The 25602-nt window shown below is 41.3% G+C and overlaps 1 protein-coding gene across 1 annotated transcript; it reads right to left on the bottom strand.

Moving 5' to 3' along the window:
• Window positions 1–10390: 10390 nt before the first annotated feature.
• Window positions 10391–25287, bottom strand: LOC129456244 (integumentary mucin C.1-like). The gene is made up of 7 exons (XM_055221776.1): window positions 25127–25287; window positions 14664–14757; window positions 13271–13544; window positions 12604–12705; window positions 11932–12099; window positions 11332–11448; window positions 10391–11092 (listed from the first exon to the last, which is right to left on the bottom strand). Exons 1-7 carry the CDS (start codon window positions 25285–25287, stop codon window positions 10518–10520), a joined length of 1491 nt encoding a protein of 496 aa, XP_055077751.1. The 3' UTR covers window positions 10391–10517.
• Between the last annotated feature and the right edge of the window lie 315 nt (window positions 25288–25602).

Below are 25602 nucleotides of genomic sequence, written 5' to 3'. Positions count from 1 at the left end.
GCCAGTGTGAGAACTCAACTTATCTACAAAATAATTACAAAGAGACATGTCCAATAATAATAATAATAATTAAAACTGCAAGCAGTGTTAAAGGCCCTCGCCACCCCTTGCAACCGCGGGGCACACGCCACCGCGATGATCCCACTTACATCGCCCCTCCCCCAAAATCATCTAAGTAAAACTACTCCATTCAGTCCAATGAGACATTTATGACATTTTCACACCTGCTCGGCTGGAAACAGAGGTGAGTCTTCATTGGATTTTTGTTCATTATAACACAGATGTTCATGCCAAATTTGTGAATTTTTTCACAAGTCGTATATGAATTTTTGAAAATGAAATTTAAAGACCATCCGCTTTGAGATTCTGGGAGTAAATTCCTCATTAATATTTCAAATAAATAAATACAAGTTTGAAAGCTTTCTGTCATTGTCTTATACAAATATCACTGAAAATAATTGATTTTAACGAGGAGGTATATAAACTTAAATATTAGTGAATTACATTTGACTTTTGAAAACTGTCCTTTACAAAGAATAATCTACAAACCTCTATTAACTTTTTTAATTAACTTTTTGTGTTTTTTTTGTGCTGAAAAAGGTCGTAACGGTTTTTGTAGCGGACCAAAGACGTGCAGGACTCGGGACAGGTTTACAGGGTTTTATTTACAGGTAGTGAAAGTTCAGTCTTAATAGACACACCCACACACCCACACACACACACCCTCACACACACACACACACACGCACACACACACACACACACACACAGAGCGGGAGGCGACCCAGACGGGAGTGGTGCCGAGCAGGGACGGGAAACCAGGACCGAGACGAGGACAGGATCAGGGTGAGACCAGAGCACGCCAGGCAGAGATGTCCAGGGCGGGCACGAAGACAGCCAGGGCCGGAGACCAAGACGGGACAGGAGGAGGGCAGTGAGGAGGACGGTACCGGGGCTGGAGCGCGGAGGCAGGAGCAGGGACGAGCGAGAGCAGGAATCTGGAAGGTACAGAAATCAGGTAAGTAACAGGCAACACCAATACACAGCTAGACTGAGGCATGTACGCTGACACGCGGGCTGTGTCTCAATTCGCCAAATGCACCCTTCAAGGGTCCTTACGAAGTTCTCTTCAAAGTGTAGTTTCAAGGTTCCGGTCGAGAGTGTGTCCTCAGTGTCGTCTCCATCTTGCTGAAGTGGGACAGGTCCACACCACAGACCGCACTTCCACCTCTGTCTTTGAGCGTACGATACGCACATTATGTACGATATTTTTAATGATTTATTATTTAATAGAAGAAAAGTCAAGATGTCGTCGTCACAGCCGTTTCTTTCTGTTTAGATTGAATATCAATAGACAAATATAACGTTCGAGGTGATTTTTTTTTACTCAATTGTAGCTACTTCATAACTTAAACAAAATAAACCTTGTGAAAACGTAACAACAGAGACAGAGGAAACAGGATCATTTTCACATTCATAGTCTATAAACCAGAGACACTGATTAGTTGTACATATAGTGGGATATTTCAGTTTAATGGTTCAGTATTTTGTCCAGTGGCTGCACCACTTTAATAACAGTAGAGGGCGCTGTTTCCCTTCTGTGTTGTGCCAGTTCTTTTCATCTGATTATTATAAGGTATTTTCTAGCAGTGCAGCTACATCAAACTAGTGTCTTGATTTAATAACACGAAGGTAAATGACACGTGTCCACCAGGGGGCGCAGACCTATGGAATGTACCGGAACACATGAAGATTTAGTGCCCGTCTCAGGACTCTGTTCTGTCTGTTCTGTCTGTTCTGTCTGTTCTGTCTGTTCTGTCTGTTCTGTCCTTTCCTCAGAGTCCGTTGCTTCATTGTTCACATTATCTGTGTGGATCATTAAACTCTTCTGACTTTGTGTTTCTCTTGGTCTTTGACACAATAGAAACGAACATTCTTACATTATTCTTATTGCAGTAATAATTTCTCATGATAATAATGTCTCTTATTGTCTAGCAGTAACTCCACATTCCTTTATTCCATGTAACTCTCCTCCTTTTTAATCAAACACTTTATTCAGATTTAACAGTTTCATGTCGCTCTGTTGTAGATGAGGTAAACCAGTACAAACATTTGAACATGTATTGCGCAACGGACTCCATTTTCTTCTCTTTTTTGCGTAGGCGCAGTGCATGATGGGATATAGAAGTGCGTGAAGTGTGCACGGATGCACGCTTCGGTTACGTTCGATCTCCATGGAAACGGTGGAAAGGGAAGGGCAGGTTTGTCGGCCGCATTCAGTCGGGTGGGTTGAAATGGGACAGGCCTTGTCGCGCCGGAAATTACGTCACTGCCCTTCGAACCGCCCTTCCAATGGTGATTCTAAGGCCAGGTGGGCGAATTGGGACACAGCCACGGACGGTCTGGCACCGAGTGTCTGACGCTCGTCCATCTTAAGCTCCGCAGCAGGTGGAGGTGACTGCGCTGATGCGCTCCAGGTGCGCGCGGGAGGAGCCAGCAACTCCGCCCCGTTCCAGACTCAGGCAGATGCGGGAGGGGGAGAGCACACAGGGAGACACAAGAGGCAGATAATACTTGCCTCATGACAATAAAACTCCGTTCTGGACATTAGTCTCCACTGAGCCTTTAGTGAGTAAAGTGGCTTTAGTGGATTGAGCTCATCATGATTATTTATACTGTTCTGTCTTTGAACAGATTTCAGTTTTGTCAGATTTGTGGATTGAGGCTCAGTTGTGGCACTGCCTGGATTCAGAAACACCCCTGGATCATTACGTTATAACTTGGACATTTTAAATCAAATATTGATCTAAAACAACTTAAATAGAACAGTCTGTGGTGAGTTTGTTTTAAATATTTTGTATTTATTCATGTTTTCGTCATATCTCCTGTTGAAGATCATCTGGTGCTGAGGGACCATTTGATTAAACATATTCCCCAAAGATTTACTCACTAGACATAATCACAGTGTCATTGTCTCCCATTACTCCTCGATGGGACCACCTCATCACAAAGAAACAAGTGCAGGGCTCAAGTGGTGAGTTGTATTTTTTATGCACTAAACTTATTTTTGCCATATTCATCTGCCACATGTAGAGGCCGGTCTGTGAAAATAAAACCTACATTATTCTGGTCCATGGTACAAAAAGGTTGGGGACCCCTGTCATAATCACACTATACCTGTTTACACTAAGCCTAAAGGTAAAAAACAAAACAATATAAACAGTGTTATCTTTATTTTAGATGTCAAAAAGTATTTGCGGCTCCCAGTGTTTTATTTTCCGTGGAAACTGGGTCCAAATGGCTCTTTGCGAGTTAAAGGTCACGACCCCTGACTTAGACAATGTAGATATAATGACACAATCTAAAAGTCTGTTGTAAGGACATTTTGACTCATTTTTCTACATTTGTCTAATTATTTACCCTGCACATTTAGGCTCTAACGGAAAACACTCTGTTCCACCTTGTGATGTCATCTTGTGGTGATACAGGAAGTGCTCCACTGTGTTTTTAAACTTCATACACCTTCATTTCCAGAATCATTTGGATCATTTCAGTCCTGGAGTTGCCTCTTATCTCGACTGAACCAAAGGTAAAAGGAGGAGTTATCACAAGGTGGAACAGAGTATTTTGAAGGACCTTTACTAACCAGGTCACACTCAGGCCTTTATCACGCTCCCTGTTGTGTAACTCTGTTGTACTACTGTATATTAAAGGTATATTAATCATACGCTCACACTTTAACCACAGCTGCTTTGTTCCTCTGTGGTGCAGCTCTCCGTCTCCTGCAACGTCCTGAAAAACACAATCCAACGATGAGCCTGGAGCGACACGACGACCCTCTGGTGTTTTTGATGGAAAAGTGGTTTTACTCACTGACTGTGGTTCCAAACACACCACAGTCTGATTTCTGGACCTTTAAAGAGGGGGTATTTTACTACTTAAAACTTATTTAGATCTCCTTTTTCACATTTATTGTTTTGAAAATACTATATTCAACAAAAACAATGTACTGACATGTTTCACTTTCTCCTCTTCAGGTTTTGATGAGTAAACTACGTCTTAACACGGTCGAAAGCTTCAAATGTTGCATAATACTCTCTCTTTAAGATCACGTGAATGACAAATCACAAAATCAGTGTTTATAGTCAGAGGTCATGACCTGTTCCTCAGTCTTTAATAATATTGAGTCTGCAAGTGACCACAGCCCCTCCAGGTCTGTGGAGATGTGCCCAAAAATAAAGTAATATAAAAGCATGTTTTTTATTATGGAAAAAATACAGTATATATATATATATATATATATAAAACATGGGCTTGCATCTCCATAAACCTGACTCTTATTTGGCCTCCTCCGGCTTTTTTTCCGTGGAAATGTTGTTTCTTTGCTTACTATGGCATAAAACAGACCTATCCATGGAGAATGTTCTAAAGTATAAACATGGCTTCAACTTTTCCGTGGAATGCTGGAGTCAAGTTTCCACCTCCGGAAAGTTCCATACTGTCACTTTAAGACTGTGAATGACACGTTTGGGCACGTTTGAGCAGGACGGTCTGAAGTCGTCCCTGATGTGAGGAGGTGAGAGCAGAACACTTAAGCACCACTAGAGGTCGCTCTAGAGCTCTCTGTGTAAACTGTACCTGTCCTGGAGCAGTGAGGTCGTCTTTACAAAGAAAATCAAAGACAAAGAACAAAAGGTAAAATCATATCATTATTTTCTTTAGGTTAAAATCTCCAAAGTCGACCTCCTCCCACCAGCATAACATCAGAGTTAAAGAAGGCTCTCACTGCTCTAGAAAAGGACCAGAACATCAACATTCTGCCAGCAAACAAAGAGAGAAACACTGTGATTAAGAAGAACATCACAGACTGTTTACAGAAGCTGGAGAAGGAGGACGTCATTGATCGACAGCTGTGTTACAGACTCTATCCTGGTGATTCCTTGTATCTGTGGCCTCCCAAAAATCCACAAAGAAGGAGTCCTGCTCAGACCCAATGTGCGTATCACAGACTCCATCACAGACAATGAGGAGAAACATCTGAAGACCACCCTGGCTCCTCTGGTGACACGGAGCACCATATTGAGAACACAGCAGAATTTGTGAGCAAAATCAAGCATCTCCAGTTTGATTCAGATGAGGCCATGGTTTCGTTTGATGTGACGTCTCTTTTCACTTGTGTCCCCACAGCAGGAGCGGTGGAGGCAGCAAAGAGGAGGCTACAGCAGGATACTGAGATAAAAGGGCCTCATTTCCAGGCTCCACCCACACATTGGTATCGATATGTGGATAAAAACTGGACTAACATCAAAACTCAACATCTGGAGCCTTTTACTGCACATTTTAATGCTGTGGATCCAAAAATCAAGTTCACACGGGAAGAAGCCAAATAGAACAAACTGTCCCTCTTAGTTTGTGCAGTAACAACAGCAGAGGACCAGTGTCTCCAGGTAGAAGTTTACAGGACGCCCACGAGACACAAACGCAGAGACACAAACACAGACACAAACACAGAGACACAAACGCAGAGACACAAACACAGACACAAACACAGAGACACAAACGCAGAGACACAAACACAGACACAAACACAGAGACACAAACGCAGAGACACAAACACAGAGACACAAACGCAGAGACACAAACACAGAGACACAAACGCAGAGACACAAACACAGAGACACAAACGCAGAGGGAAAAGTGAATGAGGAGCAGCACGTGGACAAAGTCCTCTCTGCTTGTGGAGATCCAAAATGAGCCTTCAATAGATCTAAGAGCTAAAAAACAGGACAACAAACCCACAAACACTTTAAGACAAAAACTGGTTCACCCTAAATCAGGGGTTGGGAACCTTTTTAGCCGAGAGAGCTAAAAAAGTCACATATTTTAAAATGTATTTCCGTGAGAGACATACAATATTTTTTAACTCTGAATACAACTAAATGTGTGAATTTTTAAACAAGTCCAACAATTGTAGAGTATAAGAAGTCTCTGAATGTATCGTTAATATTTTTTTTAATAACATCTGTGGGAGCCAAGATTTGGTTTACGTTTGGTAATGCGCAAATTCAGAGTGTTAATATTTTAATGTTAATAAATGAATTATATATAAATTATATGTATAAGCTACACTTGTTTTATTGCATTAATGTTGATTTTTTCACTTTAAGAGCGATAGCGGCACGAGGGAAAACAGCACGTGTGTGAGATCATGTGAGGCAGCGCATAAAGACGGAGACAAATGGTTTTCTTACTGGAGTATTGTTTATTTTTGAGAATTACTTGATTTGATTACTTCTGTATTTATGTATAATTTATTCATTACTTATTGTGTTAACAAATGTCAGCTAAGATTTATCTGAGAGCCAGATGCAGTCATCAAAAGAGCCATGTCTGGCTCGTGAGCCATAGGTTCCTGACCCCTGCCCTAAAGACAAAACCCTGAGACACAAAGTAATGTGTCTACTCCATTTAGTGAAGAACACAGTGAGTGTGACACTAAAACTAAACACTCCATAAGAGAAGAGAGAGAGAGGGGTTAAAGAAGCAATATATGTTAGAAAAGACAATCCTTCCTTGAACAGAAATGGGGGCCTGAGACATCATCTGTCTCCTATTTATAAATCCATCCTCAGACCCAAAGCAAAGGACCATCAGGTCGGAGTCACCGTGTTTTCAGGATGTTGGTTCATGTGACGGCCGTGATAAACCGCAGTGACCAGGTAACAGTCAGAGGGAAGTGGACACTGTGCACATGGTCTTTGGTCAGAGGACCTCTCTCTGGTGTTTGTGTGGTTTAGGTGTGTCCCGAGGCCCGGTCAGTACAAGCAGACACCTCCACACCTGACAGAAGCCTGCTACACAGCACCAGTGGGAAGATCTGCCTCGTGGGCGACTGTCCTTCACCTGCCTGGTTTAAAGAGACTGTGCTCAGATGACCAGGAGAAGAGGTGGACTTTAGACATGGACGGTTCAGGGTTTTAGTGCTCCGTCCATTTTACTGAATTTGACTCATTTTAGTTTAAGAACTTGCTTTGGCGTTAATGTTCAACAGTAAACAAAAAATACAAATATTATCTATGATCAGATAAAAATAAGGGCATGGACTAAAATAAGGTAAAAATAGACTTTGAGTCACAAATATAAAATCTAGAGTGTGTCAGAACAACAGGACAAAAACTCAGTGCAACTAGATCAATTACATTTTAATGTTACAGTAACACGTGCAGAGTGACAGGGGATGTGGAAATTATCTGTAAAATAATATCAAACAGACAAGAAGACTGTCTATGTTGGCTCATTACATTTGAACTGTCAAACAAATGGTCCATTACTGACAGAGTTTCTGCTGCACTGGGCCCAGAGCGATGGGGTAAACACACCCCCACCGTCTGAGGTCCAAGCCCCTCCCTCAGTGCAGTTTACATTTGGTCAGTCTGGACATTTGGCCTCAGCTCAGAGAGAGACACCTTTACATTAGCCTCTGAATGCAGTTAAATGGAAAACACAAAGTTATCTAATGCCTCCTGTGAGACAAAAGGATTTGACAAAGACAAGTGTGACTTTAACACTTCTGCAGTTTATAATGGACGGAAAAAACAACACACAATACTCAAATACAATACACAACACTGGTTCATGTGGCTCAGGTGGGAGATGTTCTTTGGTGCTGGTCCATGGAGAGACTTGTTCACACTGAGCTGCTTTAAAGTCTCTGAGCCACAGGAGCCACAGACCTGAGCCACAGGACACATGTGTGAAGTACTTCCTGGTTCTAGTCCTGACCCAAGCAGCAGTGTTCTGGATGTTCTGGATGTTCTGGATGTTCTGTTCTGTGGTTCGTTTGGAGAGTCCAGTGATCAGGACGTTACAGTCGTCTAATCTACTGGACACAAATGCAGGATAAGTCTGAGTCTGGTTTGGACAGTTTACCTTTGATTTTTGTCATATTTTTAGATGTACAAAGCTGCAGATGTTATTGATTTGATGTGGCTGTTAAAGTTCAAGTCTGAGTCCATTTTTACCTCTAGATTTCTGACCTGAAGGTTTTAGAGAGAGAGACTGGAGGTGACGCTGACACTTTCTCTGTTTCTCTTGAGTCTTGTCTGAGTTTATCTGGAGAAAGTTGTTTTTCCTCCACACACTGATCTGTTGATGCAGTGAATCCACTGGTCCATATTCACCTGCTGCAGTGAGACATAGATCTGACTCGTCTGCAGAGTTGTGTGTGACACATTATTGTTGTGTATTAACTGTCCTAACAGCAGCATGTAGAGACTGAACAACAGGGGTCCCAGGATTGACCCCTGGGGCACCCCAAAGCTCAGGGACATTTTATCTGAGACACATTTTCCAATTTCAACAAAGTTCTCCCTGTTTTCTAGACAGGACTTGAACCAGTTTAGTGCAGTACCACAGATGCCCTCCCTTGTAGTCACGTTAAGGTCCCAGACACGTCCTATGGAGATGGGCGGCTGCAGCTTCATCATCTTGTCTCACCTGTTTTATCATTTATTTTGTTTTTAACAGTGTTTGTTTTCATTGGTCACATAGTTCACATAGTTCTTCTTTTTTATTTTCTTAATCTGATGATATGTCATCGTCCTCCTCCACCTGTTGTGTGTTGTTGTGTTGTTTTTGATGACAGCTGTGTGCTGCGCAGGGCAGGGCTGCCTCAAACACTCCTTTTTTTTCTTTCACAGCAGTAATAATCAGATGATGAAGCAGGCGTGTGCTTTTGTCTCGTGACCTTTTATTTTATTTCAACAACAGACTGGTTTGTTTACGTGACCTGGTGTTGGGACGCAGGAGTGTGTCAGGGATGCACCTCCAGGTCCTACTCTTAACTGGATCAGTGTTTTACCTCAGAATTAAAAAAAAGCCGTGATTCTGTTGTTATGGAACTGAATTATTCACAAGAAAAAACTAGGTCCACGTCCCTCCTGTAGCAGACAAGCGGCGGTCCAAGATGAGTCTGATGAGAGTGGCGTCGTCTCAAATTGCTCAGCTTCACGACGTCTGAAGGTGCAGCTGTACAGACAGAAGAGCACGGGGAACGTTCATAGCCCTGTGGAGCTCCTGCGCTGAGAGTCCAGTGTTCTGCTCCAGCCGCAAACTCTGACCCTCGTCCGATCTGTGCTCAGTATGAAAGCAAAACAATATGAAATTTGCACAGATTACGTGAATAAATGATTAGACGCACAGGCAGTGGATAGTGGTTCAGAGTCCACGTCCCAAATGGAAAACCTCAAACGCCCAAAGAGCGACGTGACACTGGGTTATGACATTTACAAAAAGCTCTCGTAGTGGGCTCTGAGGTAGTAGTTTTGATTTTGATTTATTTTATGATTGTGTCTTACGTACAAAAAATACAAAAGACCACATTAAACAAAATACAACAGGCCAGTTGCCAGACGTGTGTTACAAAAAACAAACTCATTTAAACAAACTCATCTGCCGCTTCTTCCAGGTTTTACAAGAAATGAAACAAACGTATAAACTTTAGAATTAAACATCATTTCCTCTCGTCGTCGTCATTACACCAGAACATCTCAGGGCAAAAAATGAGCTTCACTTTCCACTTCTCCCAACTCACATAAACCACAAAGACTTTCTTCTTCTGGGTCTTGCAGTAGTAGTAGTAGATATAGTAGTTGGGGCAGTAGTAGTAGTAGTAGTAGTAGTAGTAGTAGTAGTAGTAGTAGTAGTAGTAACCCTCCTTGCCAGCGCAGTGTGGAATGAATAACGCAGTGTAAAACGTCTTTCAGTGTCCACAAAAGCATTATATGAGTCAATGCATTATTATTAGCAGTAGTAATAGTAGTAGTAGTAGTAGTAGTAATGATTGGGACCGCAGTACTATTAGTACTTTATGATCTCAGACAGCTAAAAGTGTGTCGAGTTGCGTGCCTGAGGCGAGCACACATGACGATGCCGATGTTCTAAACCGGGAACATTTTTGTGGTTTTGCTTATTTGTTTCTTTTGTTTAGACTCTAATTATACATGTCAGTGTGAATCCAATGGTATGAATGTGGTTTATACAGGAACACACCCCAGACATGTGCTGTAAACTCTTCAGAGCGGTTATCCTGGCTCCTCCCTCTCACCAGGAGGTTGTGGGTTAGACTCCTGATCTCTCTGCAACACATACCGCCGGTCCCCTGGTTCTAGATGTAAATATATACATAAACTTTACAAAAAAACAATAATATTACCAGTTTGCAAGCTTGCACGCGGTGATTCATGAGCACAAGACCTGGACCTTTATTTAAAATCTCTTTGTGGAAATGTATAAACTGCTGAGTTGCTGAAACTTTTTGCTGGATTGGATATTAGCACGTAGCTGGTTAGCCGGAGTGGAATCACAGCACAAAGACACACAGAACACTTACTTTTCATTGAATTTATTAAATATTTTATATACACATGACAAAAATAAATAAATTTCACTAAAAATAACTTTCCTTCAATTTGCATAAGCCTTGAACTTCATACATTATTTTTATTTATTAAAACATTTCAAAACAGAACACAAAGAATCAGGCCAAAAACAGAAGAAAGTAAAGTCATCCTCGTCAGAGAAACAGCGGACGACACAGTGGAAGTCGCACCAGTCGCACCGGCAGCAAGTGTAGTAGTTGTAGTTGCTGTAGTAGTAGTAGTAGTAGTAGTAGTTGGAGCCATTGTAGTAGTAGTAGTAGTTGGAGCCATTGTAGTAGTAGTAGTAGTAGTTGGAGCCATTGTAGTAGTAGTAGTAGTTGGAGCCATTGTAGTAGTAGTAGTAGTTGGAGCCATTGTAGTAGTAGTAGTAGTTGGAGCCATTGTAGTAGTAGTAGTAGTAGTTGGAGCCATTGTAGTAGTAGTAGTAGTTGGAGCCATTGTAGTAGTAGTAGTAGTTGGAGCCGCTGTAGTGGTGTTGGGGGCTACGGTGGTGAGGGGGACGTTGCAGTTGTTCGCTTCACAGCAGGTGGGCGCTGTGTTGAGCGTCCCAAATCTCGAGAGCAGCGGGCTGAGAGTCGTCAAGTTTGAGTTACACAGGTCAGAGGACGAACACCCGAGGGCGGATGTGGAGGAGTTGGAGCCTGACGGTGTCACTGTGGGAGACAGACAGAGTACTTTTACTACTACTGCAACTGGAGAAGTGAAGGGGAGAGGGTCGGAGGAGAAGGGGTGGGGTTTGGAGGAGTAAAGGGGAGAGGGTTGGAGGAGAAGGGGCGGGGTTTGGAGGACTACACAGGTATAGATATTTTTCACTAAAGGTCTATCTGCTGTCAAAGGTCAAGTCTTTGCCCGTTGTTCTGCAAAGGCCTGACCCTGTTTGCCCGAGTTGTACCTGTGATCTGGATGCAGCTGGTCTGCAAACTGTTGCACATCAGAGGTGTCTCACAGACGTTGGTAGAAGGGTCACAGGTGTTGCATGTCAGATTTCCAACACCAGGGTTTGTCGGTGCTGAAAGAAAGAACACAAAAGTATGTGATGAGGTCTAAAGTATGAGGTCTGAAGTATGTCATGAGGTCTAAAGTATGAGGTCTAAAGTATGAGGTCTAAAGTATGAGGTCTGAAGTATGTCATGAGGTCTAAAGTATGAGGTCTGAAGTATGAGGTCTAAAGTATGAGGTCTAAAGTATGAGGTCTAAAGTATGAGGTCTGAAGTATGTCATGAGGTCTAAAGTATGAGGTCTGAAGTATGTCATGAGGTCTAAAGTATGAGGTCTAAAGTATGAGGTCTGAAGTATGTCATGAGGTCTAAAGTATGAGATCTAAAGTATGAGGTCTAAAGTATGAGGTCTAAAGTATGAGGTCTGAAGTATGTCATGAGGTCTAAAGTATGAGGTCTAAAGTATGAGGTCTAAAGTATGAGGTCTGAAGTATGTCATGAGGTCTAAAACTGCTTCTCTTTAATGATACGTAGAATAAATGAATGTCTCTCACCAGCGGCATCGGCAGCGTTGCAGTTGTTCGTGGTGCAGCATTCAGCTCGTCCCAAAACATTCCCTGTTCCAATGTTCACTGAAAACTGTTTGGTGGTGGTGCCTGAGCACAGGTTGGGGTCGACGCAGCCTTTGTAGATCCTCGTTGTGGTGCTGTTACCAGATGTCACTGAGGAGAGGAGACAGAGGAAGCCTTTAGAATCTGACGCCTGGATGAAGTCAATTCTCATTCATTTTTCCCACAGACTTTCCAAAAGGAATAATATGAACAGTTTGCAGGCTCTGTCTTATCTTTGAACTCTTAATAATTCCAAAAGTCTATGGGAAAAATGAATTTAAAATGTACTTTGGGATCCGGAGTGGGTGGTCACACATCGCTCCAAAGTGATAAATGGTATTAATGGGTAGAAACAATGGCTAAAATAAAATAAAATCATACTATAATATTATACCTGCACAAGGCTCACAGCCTAATACGCCTTTGTATCACAGTTAGCAGCTTATTTGGCCCAACTAGAGTGACACACGTCCAGAAGTGAATAACATGGATGATGTGAATAACATGGATAAAATGAATAACGTGGATAACGTGGATGAGGTGGATGAGGTGGATGAGGTGGATGAGGTGGATGAGGTGGATGAGGTGGATGAGGTGCTGCTGTGTTGTTCTCACCCTCCAAGTTCGCTGAGATGCAGATTTCATTAGTTTCACACGAGGTCGACTGCAGCGAAGAACAATCTGCGTTTGAACACACTCTGCAGTTTATCCCAGAAACTGAAAGAAACAAGCAGAGTCAAAACTACAGGACTAAACCGGGACTAAACCAGGACTAAAGCAGGACTGAACCAGCACTGAATCAAGACTAAACCAGGACTAAACCAGGACTAAACATGGACTAAACCAGGACTAAACCGGGACTAAACCAGGACTAAAGCAAGACTAAACCGGGACTAAACCAGGACTAAAGCAAGACTAAACCAGGACTAAACCAGGACTGAACCAGGACTAAAGCAGGACTGAACCAGCACTGAATCAAGACTAAACCAGGACTAAACCAGGACTAAACATGGACTAAACCAGGACTAAATTAAGACTTAACCAGGTCTGAACATGTAAAAACCTTGACTACTCAGTCAATAATAAAATTGCACTGTACAAAACAGTGGGTTCATGTGTAAGAGCTGAAACAGTAACAGTAAATATATATATATATATATATATATATATATATATATATATATATATATATATATATATATATATATATATATATATATATATATATATATATATATATATATTAGTAATGACACTTTTCATAGTATAAAACTGAATGTACCTGTGTGGACACATAGAACCAGAGACAGGGCCAGAGACAAGAGGAGGTTTAGGGTCTTCATCTGTGGCTTCATTTCAGAGGAGTGAAGGATGATGTAAAGAGCTGAACTTTGAGCTGAGTCTTGGAGCTGAGTCTTGGAGCTGAGTCTTGGAGCTGAGTCTTGGAGCTGAGTCTTGGAGCTGAGTCTTGGAGCTGAGTCTTGGAGCTGAGTCTTGGAGCTGAGTCTTGGAGCTGAGTCCTGGCGCTGTCTCTTTAACTGTTCTGAGCCTGGTTTCTGGGGAGGATGCTGGGTCAGGTGTTTTTAAGCTGCCCGCTGGGTGGGGCTCCTGACGTGTGCTGCCAGAGTTTAGGATCAAAGAATGTCCCACACCCTCCTGGCTCCACGTCATGTGCCACGCATGACAGACCAGCTACCGAACCAATCCAACGGTTTCTTCTAACACGAGTCTAAATCCAAGCCTAGACCTGAGTGTAAACCCACGTCAAACCTCAGGTCTAAACTCAGGTCTAAACTCAGGTCTAACCTCAGGTCTAACCTCAGGTCCAGCAGCATCAGCCCATGTGTATGTGTTTGATAATCGACATATTAGTGACCTAACGAGCCTTATTTGTATATATATATATATATATATATATATATATATATATATATATATATATATATATATATATATATAGTCTTACTCTGTGGTTGGCTGCTCTTGTGGCTGATTGGATTTATTATTTTACATTTTAACCAACTAAAAAGTGCAGCTCAAAGGACAGAAGTTAAGGAGTATTCAAGGGTTTCAAACTGTGGCAACTGGGAAATGGGAATCAAACTAGTAAATGTTTTGAAGGGAAAAGGTCGTCTATGAGTTAAATTCATTGTCTGAAACTCATAAATCAAACTGTGCGATTTGAGCAGGTTGTTTTTCCACAGTGACCCTGCTTGGAGAGAGCTACACTAAACATCTAAAATGCTGCACACTTTTTACACCAGTGCAATGGACCTTCTACACCAAATATGGCACCAGATGTTTTCTATTATTACTGTATTTTCCTGCTCTGAGCAGAACAAATACAGTGATTTTGACTGATTCTCTTTTATACAATATTACCATTGTTTTTATGTCTACATCGTTAAACTTTTAGTCAACTTTTTGCATGTTTTAAGCTTTTTTTATGTTCAGTGTCGTCAGGATACAATAATCTTGGCATGATTCTACTAGAAAACTCTCTCTTTAGACAATAAAATGTGTTTTTAACATTAGATAGTACTGTTTTTTATATTCTCACCACACACATTACAGACTGTTGAGAGCAGTGATACACACATTTACAGACATTTTATTAGTATTTGGTATCATTTCCTTTAAACAGTGTGATTTATTTCCTTCCACAAACTTCTCACAATAGTTGCAGGAGTTTGGTCCCATTCGTCCAGACAGAACTTTTGTAACTGACCCCAGTTTGTGTCCGTCTCACTCGCACAGGCCTTTTCAGGTCTGTTCATACAAATTTCATACAAGACAAATTTCTCTCAAGGGAGACAATAAAGGCTAATCTAATCTAATCTAAAAGGACTGAGATCAGGGCTTTGTGATGGACACTCCAAAACATTGACTTTGTTATCCTTAAGCCTCTTTGTCACCAGTTTGGCCGTATGCTTCAGGTCATTTGTTCCGAGCTTTAACTTCCTGCTGATGTGTTGAGATGTTGCTTCAGTTTTTCCACATAATGTTCTTTCGTCCTGATGCATCTGTTTTGTGAAGTGCACCAGTCCCTCCTGCAGCAAAACATCCCCACGACACGATGCAGACACCCCCGTGTTTCACAGGTGGGATGGTGTTTCTCAGGCCTTTTTCCTCCAAACATAACGAGGCTCATTCTGGTCAAACAGTTCAGTTTCAGTTTGTTCAGACACAGGACATGTCTCCAAACATGAAGCTCTTTGTCCCTGTGCATTTACAAACTGTCCTCTGTGTTTTTTCTGTTTCTTTTGGAGTCATGTCTTCTTCCTGCAGAGTGTCCTTTCAGTCCATGTCCTCAGTCCTCGTTTCACTGTGGATAATGACACACTCTTACAGCTTCAGCAGCTTCTTCTCCAGGTCTTTTTCTTTTGTTCTTGTGTTGATCATTTCAGACCAAAGCTCGTTCGTCTCTGGGACACGTGTCCTTCCTGAGCGGTGTGACGCTGGACAGTCCCATGGTCTTTATACTTGTGTTTAATTGTTTGAACAGATGAACTGCACCGAGGATGAACCAGACTGGAGCAGGTCCACAGTTCTCTTCATGATATTTTGTCAGATTTTTTCTTTTTTTCTTTTGACTTTCTCATGATGTCACACAGAGAAGCAGAGTGTTTCAGGTGTGTTTCAGACACATCCACAGGTGTGTCTGTGATTAACTTAAATATTGTCAATAAGCCAGAAACTTCCAAATACATGACATCATCTGGGTTTCCCCAAATAGTTTAAAGTCATAGTAATATTATCATATGTAAACATCTGACTTTGAAGAAAGTCGTGAAAAATTGTCCCAAAAATCCTTTTCTCATTTTTCTGGCATTTATCAAATAGAAATAAATTTGGTAAAAAAAAAAAAAAAAAGCATATGTGTATGTAACCTTCTGGTTTCAATGATGTGTGTGTGTGTGTGTGTATATATATATATATATATATATATATATATATATATATATATATATATATATATATATATATATATATATATATATATATATATATATATATATATATATATCCATCCATCCATCCATTTTCTTCCTCTTATCCGGAGCCGGGTCGCGGGGGCAGCAGTCTAAACAGGGACTCCCAGACTTCCCTCACCCCGGACACGTCCTCCAGCTCCTCCGGTGGGACCCCAAGACCCCGTCGTTTGTGGAGGCCTCTATCGACACGTTCTTTTGTTTTTTGTGCAGTGCTTTGATACTTCACCATGTCCATGACCAAAAAGGATCTACAGACCTCCTTAAACGCTCAGCAGCCTCCTGCCCACAGGAGCCAGGCTGCTCTGGGAGGACCCTGTGTACTTTTACTGCATCTACTGTAGCACTGGGTCATAGAGACTGTGTGAAATATAATTATATTTTTATGTAACATAAAAATGACAAAGCAGCAAATCTAAACGTACGAGTATCTGGACGTTGTTTCATGAGGTAAATGGAAAACCCCTGATCACTGTTGATGTCATTTTATAGATAATGAAATAGGCAGATTTTGAAGTATAAATAGATAATCATGAAAGAGCAGAGTTTGTATTATTATTGTGCAGAGCAAACAAACAGGTCCAGGAGCATTCTCCACAGCAGAACAAAAGATGGAGACAGTGGAAATGTGACTAATGATGTTGTCACTGATGCATCACTGGTGTCTGCGTCAAATCTATTTATTTTTGTAAAGCTCAAAATCACAACAGCGTCGCCTTTTAGGATTAAAAGAAAGTATTGATTAAACAGACATTGATCAATAACAGATTAAACAACATTTATAGAAAACAAGAATATAGAGAACTGTCCTAGAACATGCCCTGAACCAGGACTAAACCAGGACTAAACCAGGACTAAACCAGGACTGAACCAGGACTAAACCAGGACTAAACCAGGACTGAACCAGGACTGAACCAGGACTAAACCAGGACTAAACCAGGACTAAACCAGGACTAAACCAGGACTGAACCAGGACTGAACCAGGACTAAACCAGGACTAAACCAGGACTGAACCAGGACTAAACCAGGACTAAACCAGGACTAAACCAGGACTGAACCAGGACTGAACCAGGACTAAACCAGGACTAAACCAGGACTGAACCAGGACTGAACCAGGACTAAACCAGGACTAAACCAGGACTGAACCAGGACTAAACCAGGACTAAACCAGGACTAAACCAGGACTGAACCAGGACTGAACCAGGACTAAACCAGGACTAAACCAGGACTGAACCAGGACTAAACCAGGACTAAACCAGGACTAAACCAGGACTAAACCAGGACTAAACCAGGACTGAACCAGGACTAAACCAGGACTGAACCAGGACTGAACCAGGACTAAACCAGGACTAAACCAGGACTGAACCAGGACTGAACCAGGACTAAACCAGAACTAAACCAGGACTGAACCAGGACTGAACCAGGACTGAACCAGGACTAAACCAGGACTAAACCAGGACTGAAACAGGACTGAACCAGGACTAAACCAGGTCTAAACCAGGTCTAAACCAGGACTGAACCAGGTCTAAACCAGGTCTAAACCAGGACTAAACCAGGACTAAACCAGGACTAAACCAGGACTGAAACAGGACTGAACCAGGACTAAACCAGGTCTAAACCAGGTCTAAACTAGGTCTAAACCAGGACTAAACCAGGACTGAACCAGGACTGAACCAGGACTAAACCAGGACTGAACCAGGACTAAACCAGGACTAAACCAGGACTGAACCAGGACTGAACCAGGACTAAACCAGAACTAAACCAGGACTAAACCAGAACTAAACCAGGACTGAACCAGGACTGAACCAGGACTGAAACAGGACTAAACCAGGACTAAACCAGGACTAAACCAGGACTAAACCAGGACTAAACCAGGACTGAAACAGGACTAAACCAGGACTAAACATGGACTAAACCAGGACTAAACCAGGACTGAACCAGGACTAAACCAGGACTAAACATGGACTAAACCAGGACTGAACCAGGACTAAACCAGGACTAAACATGGACTAAACCAGAACTAAACCAGGACTGAACCAGGACTGAACCAGGACTAAACCAGGACTGAACCAGGACTAAATAGTGTATAGTGTATAGGGATCCTCTGGCCAGGTGAGAAAAGGAGAGGGGCATCTAAAGTCCAGTCAGCGGGGGGTCAGCGGGAGGGCATCTGAAACAGTTGTAGTAGAAGTTTATTTTCTTTCGTCATGAACTGAACTGCCTGTGTCTACAGTATTATATCCACATATATGATCTTAAACTTAATTTACTCTGTACACTCACCTGCTTCTGTATTTACATTTACATTTAATTTGAACATTTTTTAACTTTCCTCATGTGGATCTTTTTAACTTGTCGCTCAGACTTTTCCACAGATCGACTCCTCCAACTGTCACACACGGCTCTGGTTTTACTCTGAGATTAAAATGAGTCTCTGGGTTTGAATCTCACCTGAAAATGGAGCGTACGATTATGACGTTTAATCATAATTACAGCTTTGTGTAGATCAAACAGGTCATTTCACTTTAAGGTTTTTATTTTAAGAAACAATGGGTTCAAAAGTTGATTTGTCGTTTCCCCCAAATGAATTCTACCTTCTTCTAACAGTTAACAGTCTGTGTGTGACCTTGTACAGACGATGTGTAAACTGAGTCTTTATAAAACTCTTCTTTAGACTGTACCTTTCTCAGGCGCTGGACGCTTCTTTGTGATGTAACGTGCTGCGTCTTTACTTCACTGATCAGATAAAACTTCTTTCATGTCTGCAAACACTTCACAATTATAATTATTTCATTCAGTCATGCAATAACACTGATGTTATTTGACAAAAGCACAGTTTAAGTCAAACACATGAACTGGAGCATGAAGAAGTCTGTTTTATATTTACACGCCCCTTTAACCCTTGTGTCGTCCTCGGGTCATTTATGACCCAGAAGCAGCTCTGTCACAGCAGAACTCGGTCATTTCTTCATCAAATGGGTTGAAAAGTGGGCCACTTGTTCATTTTGATGATTTCTATAAAAATAAAAAAAAAGTTGACTGTATAATAAGAATTGTCTGAAAAAAAATTAAAAATGTTAAAGTTCAAATTGACCCCAATTTGTTTCTCTTATAACTCAACTTAATCGACTTCATTTCCACCACTTTACTTGACAAACACAGGACAGTGATGGAAATTAAGAGTCGCAGGAGATTTTGAGGTCCAAAAGTGCACATTTTTTACTAAAATACGGCCTACTGACCAAAGATAAAATAAATACATTTGGTATCAGTGCATTAGTCAGGATGAAAAACCCCAAATTTATTAAAGTCTATTTATATCTGACCGTTGAGCCATTTTGCTGGAAGGGTGTGTCTGACATTTGCAGAAGTTACAAAATGTATCCATTATTTCCTCATCTCAGTTTTTAATTAGACCATCATTCCAGGGCAAGGCAAGTTTATTTATATACTACAATTTGTACACAAAGTAGTTCAAAGTGCTTTACAGAATAAGAAGGACATTAAAATCACATTGAAAACTTATCAGAACATCATCATGAAATGAACATTAAAAAATGAGAAACATTGTTACAGTCGAGGTCTGTCTCACATCTTCAGGGAGAATGTTCCAGGTTTTAGCTGCAGGAAACTGAAACACTGATTCTCCAGGTTTAGTCTTGACTCTGGACCAGCAGCAGGCCGGTCCCTGAAGTCCTCAGAGTGTGAGATGGTTCATGTGGCTCATGTGGGAGATGTTCTTTGGTGCTGGTCCATGGAGAGACTTGTTCACACAGAGCTGCTTTAAAGTCTCTGAGCCACAGGAGCCACAGACCTGAGCCACAGGACACATGTGTGAAGTACTTCCTGGTTCTAGTCCTGACCCGAGCAGCAGTGTTCTGGATGTTCTGGATGTTCTGGATGTTCTGGATGTTCTGGATGTTCTGTTCTGTGGTTCGTTTGGAGAGTCCAGTGATCAGGACGTTACAGTCGTCTAACCTACTGGACACAAATGCAGGATAAGTCTGAGTCTGGTTTGGACAGTTTACCTTTGATTTTTGACATGTTTTTAGATGTAAAAAACTGCAGATGTTATTGATTTGATGTGATGTTAAAGTTCAAGTCTGAGTCCAATATTACCTCTAGATTTCTGGCCTGAAGGTTTTAGAGAGAGAGTCTGGAGGTGACGCTGACACTTTCTCTGTTTCTCTTGAGTCTTGTCTGAGTTTATCTGGAGAAAGTTGTTTTTCCTCCACACACTGATCTGTTGATGCAGTGAATCCACTGGTCCATATTCACCTGCTGCAGTGAGACATAGATCTGACTCGTCTGCAGAGTTGTGTGTGACACATTATTGTTGTGTATTAACTGTCCTAACAGCAGCATGTAGAGACTGAACAACAGGGGTCCCAGGACTGACCCCTGGGGTACCCCACAGGTCAGGGACATTTTATCTGAGACACATTTTCCAATTTCAACAAAGTACTCCCTGTTTTCTAGATAGGACCTGAACCAGTTTAGTGCAGTACCACAGATGCCCTCCCAGTCCTCTAGTCTCTGTAAGAGGATCCCATGATCCACAGAGTCAAAGGAAACACTCAGATCTAACAGGATCAACACTGAGACTTTGCATCAGTGTCAGGAGGACGTCATTTGTCCTTGATCAGAGCATCTCAGTCTGTGGTGGGTCTAAAACCTGAAAACATCAAAGGAGTTATTCATTTGGAGAAAGTTAATAAACTGTTGGTAAACTACTTTTTCAAGGACTTTGCCAAAAAAAGGCAGATTTGAGATCGGTCGGTAATTGTTCAATATTGTGGCATCAACACTGCTCTTCTTTAGGAGAGGCTTGATCACCACAGTTTTCAAAGCTCTTGGGAATGTTCCAGATTGAAGTGACATATTAACTATGAGAGTGAGTGGTGACAGCAAACTGAGCACAGACTTTAGAAGTTTAGTGGGTAACACATGGAGGTGTAGATGAACTCAGACTGGAAATGATCTCTAGGACAGTTTTGTCAGTTACAGGTGCAGAGTGAGTCAGCTCTAAGTGTCTCGGTGGTTGCTGAGGTGTTATTAGTGTTGTGGAATGTATGGCATTTTTAATGCCCTGAACCTTGTCATTAAAGAAAACTGCAAACTCATTGCACTTAGATGTGGAAATTAGTTCTAATGGAGGTGGAGCTGGGGGGTTTGTTAATCTGTTTACTGTTGCAAACAGGACACGAGAGTTGTTACTACAACTTCCAATAATGTCAGAAAAATACCTTTGCCTTGTTCAACATAAACTGTGGTTGTACATGTGCATCTTTTCTCTGTAAATCTCATAATGAACCTGAAGCTTTGACTTGCTCCATTCCCGCTCGGCCCTCCTCCCTTTTCTGTGCCCTGAGTCATCATTCCTCCATGGTGCTTTCTGCTTATCTTTAACCATTTTAACCTTCATCGGGGCAATGGTGTCCAGAACATTCAAAACACTCAGAGTCACAGAGTTCAACAAATCATCAACATTAGAACATGAGGCATTTTCAAAGTGTATCATTTCCATGAACAGTGCACCGGTTTTATCATTTATGTGTCTCCTTTGAACAACTGCAGGACCAGCGGCTGGTTTGGGAATAACAGACATGTCAAAGAAGACACAGAAATGATCAGACAGAGCAACATCCACCACATTGACATTTGAAATATTTACTCCTGTTGTGATGAGCAGGTCCAGAGTGTGTCTCTGTTGTGGCTCGCTGACATGAGTCAGACCAAAGGTTTCACAGACCTGAGCTCTTTAGTGTTTCTGTCAAACACATTATCCACATGTACATTAAAATCACCTGTAATGACTAAACTATCAAAGTCTGTGCATACGACTGAAAGCATCTCAGTAAAATCATCAATAAAACTCAGACAGAGCTGGGGGAGGTTTGGATTTGACTAAGTAGAGTCTGGAGGGGGATTGTTTTAGCTCCATTTTGAATGAAACATACTCAAAAGATGAAAACACCCCAAATGACAATCTGTGAGTAACTAAATTATCTCTAAAAAAACACACACACACACACACACACACACACCTCCACCCTTTTTGTTTACTGTTTTGTTTACCGAGGAGGTGGGTGGTTTGGGTGAAAGACGAGGAGGATAGGTGGATATGGGGAAAAGTTCAGTATAGTTGATGCCAGAACTAAAAATGGTTTACAAGTCCTCGTTTATTTACAAAAATTATAACTCGATACATTTTCCAGCATTGAAAGAGGTAAAATAATTAAAAGAAAAGTAAACAAAGAATTAACTGTCTGCACTCATCACAAGCAGGAAATAGACCATCCTTCACATAAGAGTTTGAATAAATATCAGCAGTGCCTTTTACTCTTTCAAATTTAGTACCTTGGATATTATTTTTCTGCCGTTCCAATAATTTATGATAATGATACAAATATCTTCGACTGGACTGTATTATGTTTAATAACTTGTTGTTATAGGTTTTATATCTTTCTTCTGTTTGCTTGGATCTGTTTTTTTGAATGGTTTATACACATGTTTTTTTTCTTTTTGCAGCTCTTGTTGCCTTTCATCATCCAGGTGGGAGAATGTTATTTTTAGAGGACAGAGTTTTTCATAGAAGTTAGTGCAGAGAAAAAGACCAGGGTCCCACATCTGATCATATAAATCTGTCTTTAAGGCAGCCAGGACCTCAGGGGTTCTGTTTTATCATTTTACACTTGTCCATTTTGAATATCTGTAAGAGCTGATGGAAAATACTAAAAACAGAAAGATGGTCACTGATTTATGAATCCAGCAATAATTAAGTGAGTTAATGAATATGTGACGTGTCAATGTGACTGTGATTCTCATGTGAGAGTATTACTGTGAGTATGTGAGAGTATTACTGAGAGTATGTGAGAGTATTACTGTGAGTATGTGAGAGTATTACTGTGAGTATGTGAGAGTATTACTGTGAGTATGTGAGAGTATTACTGTGAGTATGTGAGAGTATTACTGTGAGTATGTGAGAGTATTACTGTGAGTATGTGAGAGTATTACTGTGAGTATGTGAGAGTATTACTGTGAGTATGTGAGAGTATTACTGAGAGTATGTGAGAGTATTACTGAGAGTATGCGAGAGTATGTGAGAGTATTACTGTGAGTATGTGAGAGTATTACTGAGAGTATGTGAGAGTATTACTGTGAGTATGTGAGAGTATTACTGTGAGTATGTGAGAGTATTACTGAGAGTATGTGAGAGTATTACTGAGAGTATGTGAGAGTATTACTGAGAGTATGTGAGAGTATTACTGAGAGTATGTGAGAGTATTACTGTGAGTATGTGAGAGTATTACTGAGAGTATGTGAGAGTATTACTGAGAGTATGTGAGAGTATTACTGTGAGTATGTGAGAGTATTACTGAGAGTATGTGAGAGTATTACTGAGAGTATGCGAGAGTATGTGAGAGTATTACTGTGAGTATGTGAGAGTATTACTGAGAGTATGTGAGAGTATTACTGTGAGTATGTGAGAGTATTACTGTGAGTATGTGAGAGTATTACTGTGAGTATGTGAGAGTATTACTGTGAGTATGTGAGAGTATTACTGTGAGTATGTGAGAGTATTACTGTGAGTATGTGAGAGTATTACTGTGAGTATGTGAGAGTATTACTGAGAGTATGTGAGAGTATTACTGAGAGTATGCGAGAGTATGTGAGAGTATTACTGTGAGTATGTGAGAGTATTACTGAGAGTATGTGAGAGTATTACTGTGAGTATGTGAGAGTATTACTGTGAGTATGTGAGAGTATTACTGAGAGTATGTGAGAGTATTACTGAGAGTATGTGAGAGTATTACTGAGAGTATGTGAGAGTATTACTGAGAGTATGTGAGAGTATTACTGTGAGTATGTGAGAGTATTACTGAGAGTATGTGAGAGTATTACTGAGAGTATGTGAGAGTATTACTGTGAGTATGTGAGAGTATTACTGAGAGTATGTGAGAGTATTACTGAGAGTATGCGAGAGTATGTGAGAGTATTACTGTGAGTATGTGAGAGTATTACTGAGAGTATGTGAGAGTATTACTGTGAGTATGTGAGAGTATTACTGTGAGTATGTGAGAGTATTACTGAGAGTATGTGAGAGTATTACTGAGAGTATGTGAGAGTATTACTGTGAGTATGTGAGAGTATTACTGAGAGTATGTGAGAGTATTACTGTGAGTATGTGAGAGTATTACTGTGAGTATGTGAGAGTATTACTGTGAGTATGTGAGAGTATTACTGAGAGTATGTGAGAGTATTACTGAGAGTATGTGAGAGTATTACTGTGCAGAGTTCTATATTGTTTTTGTATTGTTAGATTTATTTTGAAATCACCACGTGTTGTACTTTATGGATGTTACTAAAACAATTGTCCTTTTTAACAAAACATCCTGGCGTCCTACAAATAATGAACTATAAAAACCTCAACAGTTTTACGGTCTAGAACGGCCTCTGCAGTGTTTTACAGACAAGTTTATAACTCAGGTTAGTGTCACATCTGCCACAGTACCAGCGTTTTATGAATGTGTCATGAGGCACGTATTTCTGCTCCTGTTGTTGTTGTTGTTGTTGTTGGCCGTATCCCAATTCGCCAAAATGACCTTAGAATCACTATTCGAAGTGTGCATCGAAGGGCAGTTACGTAATTTCCGGCGCGACAAGGGCTGTCCCATTTCAACGCACCGACTGAATGCTGAATGCTGAATACTGTCTCTGTTATTACGTTTTCACAAGGTATATTTTATTAACCCTTTAAAGTTATGAAGTAGCTACAAATGAGAAAAAAATCACCTCGAACGTTATATTTGCCTATTGATATTCAATCTAAAAAAAAGAAACGGCTGTGAGGACGACATCTTGACTTTTCTTCTATTAAATAATAAATCATTAAAAATAACGTACGTAATGTATCGTACGCTCAAAGACAGAGGTGGAAGTGCGGTCCGTGGTGTGGGCCTGTCCCACTTCAGCAAGATGGAGGCTACACTGAGGAGGGCAGATTCTCGACCGGAACCTTCAAACTACACTTTGAAGAGTACTTCGAAGGGACCCTTCAAAGGGTGCATTGTCTCCCTGTGTGCTCTCCTCTGTCCGCGTGTCAAACGTGACTATTCCAGCTCTGTTGTTGTACTCTTTGTTACTTGCCCTTTTGATGCTCATTGGATTCTTGCTGCCTCCCAGGTTCTGGTTCTGCCGTCTGTTCCAGCTCCTGGTCTCCGGCTCTGCTCCTGACCCCGCGCTCCTGCTCCGGTACAGTCTGCTCTGTCTTTGCCTCCTGGTCTCGTCCTGGCCTCCGGCTCATGTCACGTCTCCCGCTCTGGCTCCTGTTCTTCGGACTGCTTCTGCTCGGTCTCATCTGGCTCCGTCCCCGGTCCTGTCCTCGCTCCGGTCCTGGATGTTACCTGTTCCCCGGGCTCTGGCTCGCCCCCGCTCCTCGCTCTTTGTCGGATTAATGAACTCTTGTTTGATTTTGCATTAACTGTAAATAAACACTGCAAATCTTCTGCACCTCTTTGGTCCACCTTTCACCAGCCATTATGACAGAATGTGAGTGAGAATAAAGACAAGTTTATTTGTACAGCACGATTCATACACAAGGTAATTCAAAGTGAAACAC

The sequence above is a fragment of the Periophthalmus magnuspinnatus genome, chromosome 5 (assembly GCF_009829125.3).
Source record: "Periophthalmus magnuspinnatus isolate fPerMag1 chromosome 5, fPerMag1.2.pri, whole genome shotgun sequence".
In the NCBI taxonomy this organism is placed as follows: domain Eukaryota; kingdom Metazoa; phylum Chordata; class Actinopteri; order Gobiiformes; family Gobiidae; genus Periophthalmus; species Periophthalmus magnuspinnatus.
This window is presented reverse-complemented; position numbering and strand designations above follow the sequence as displayed.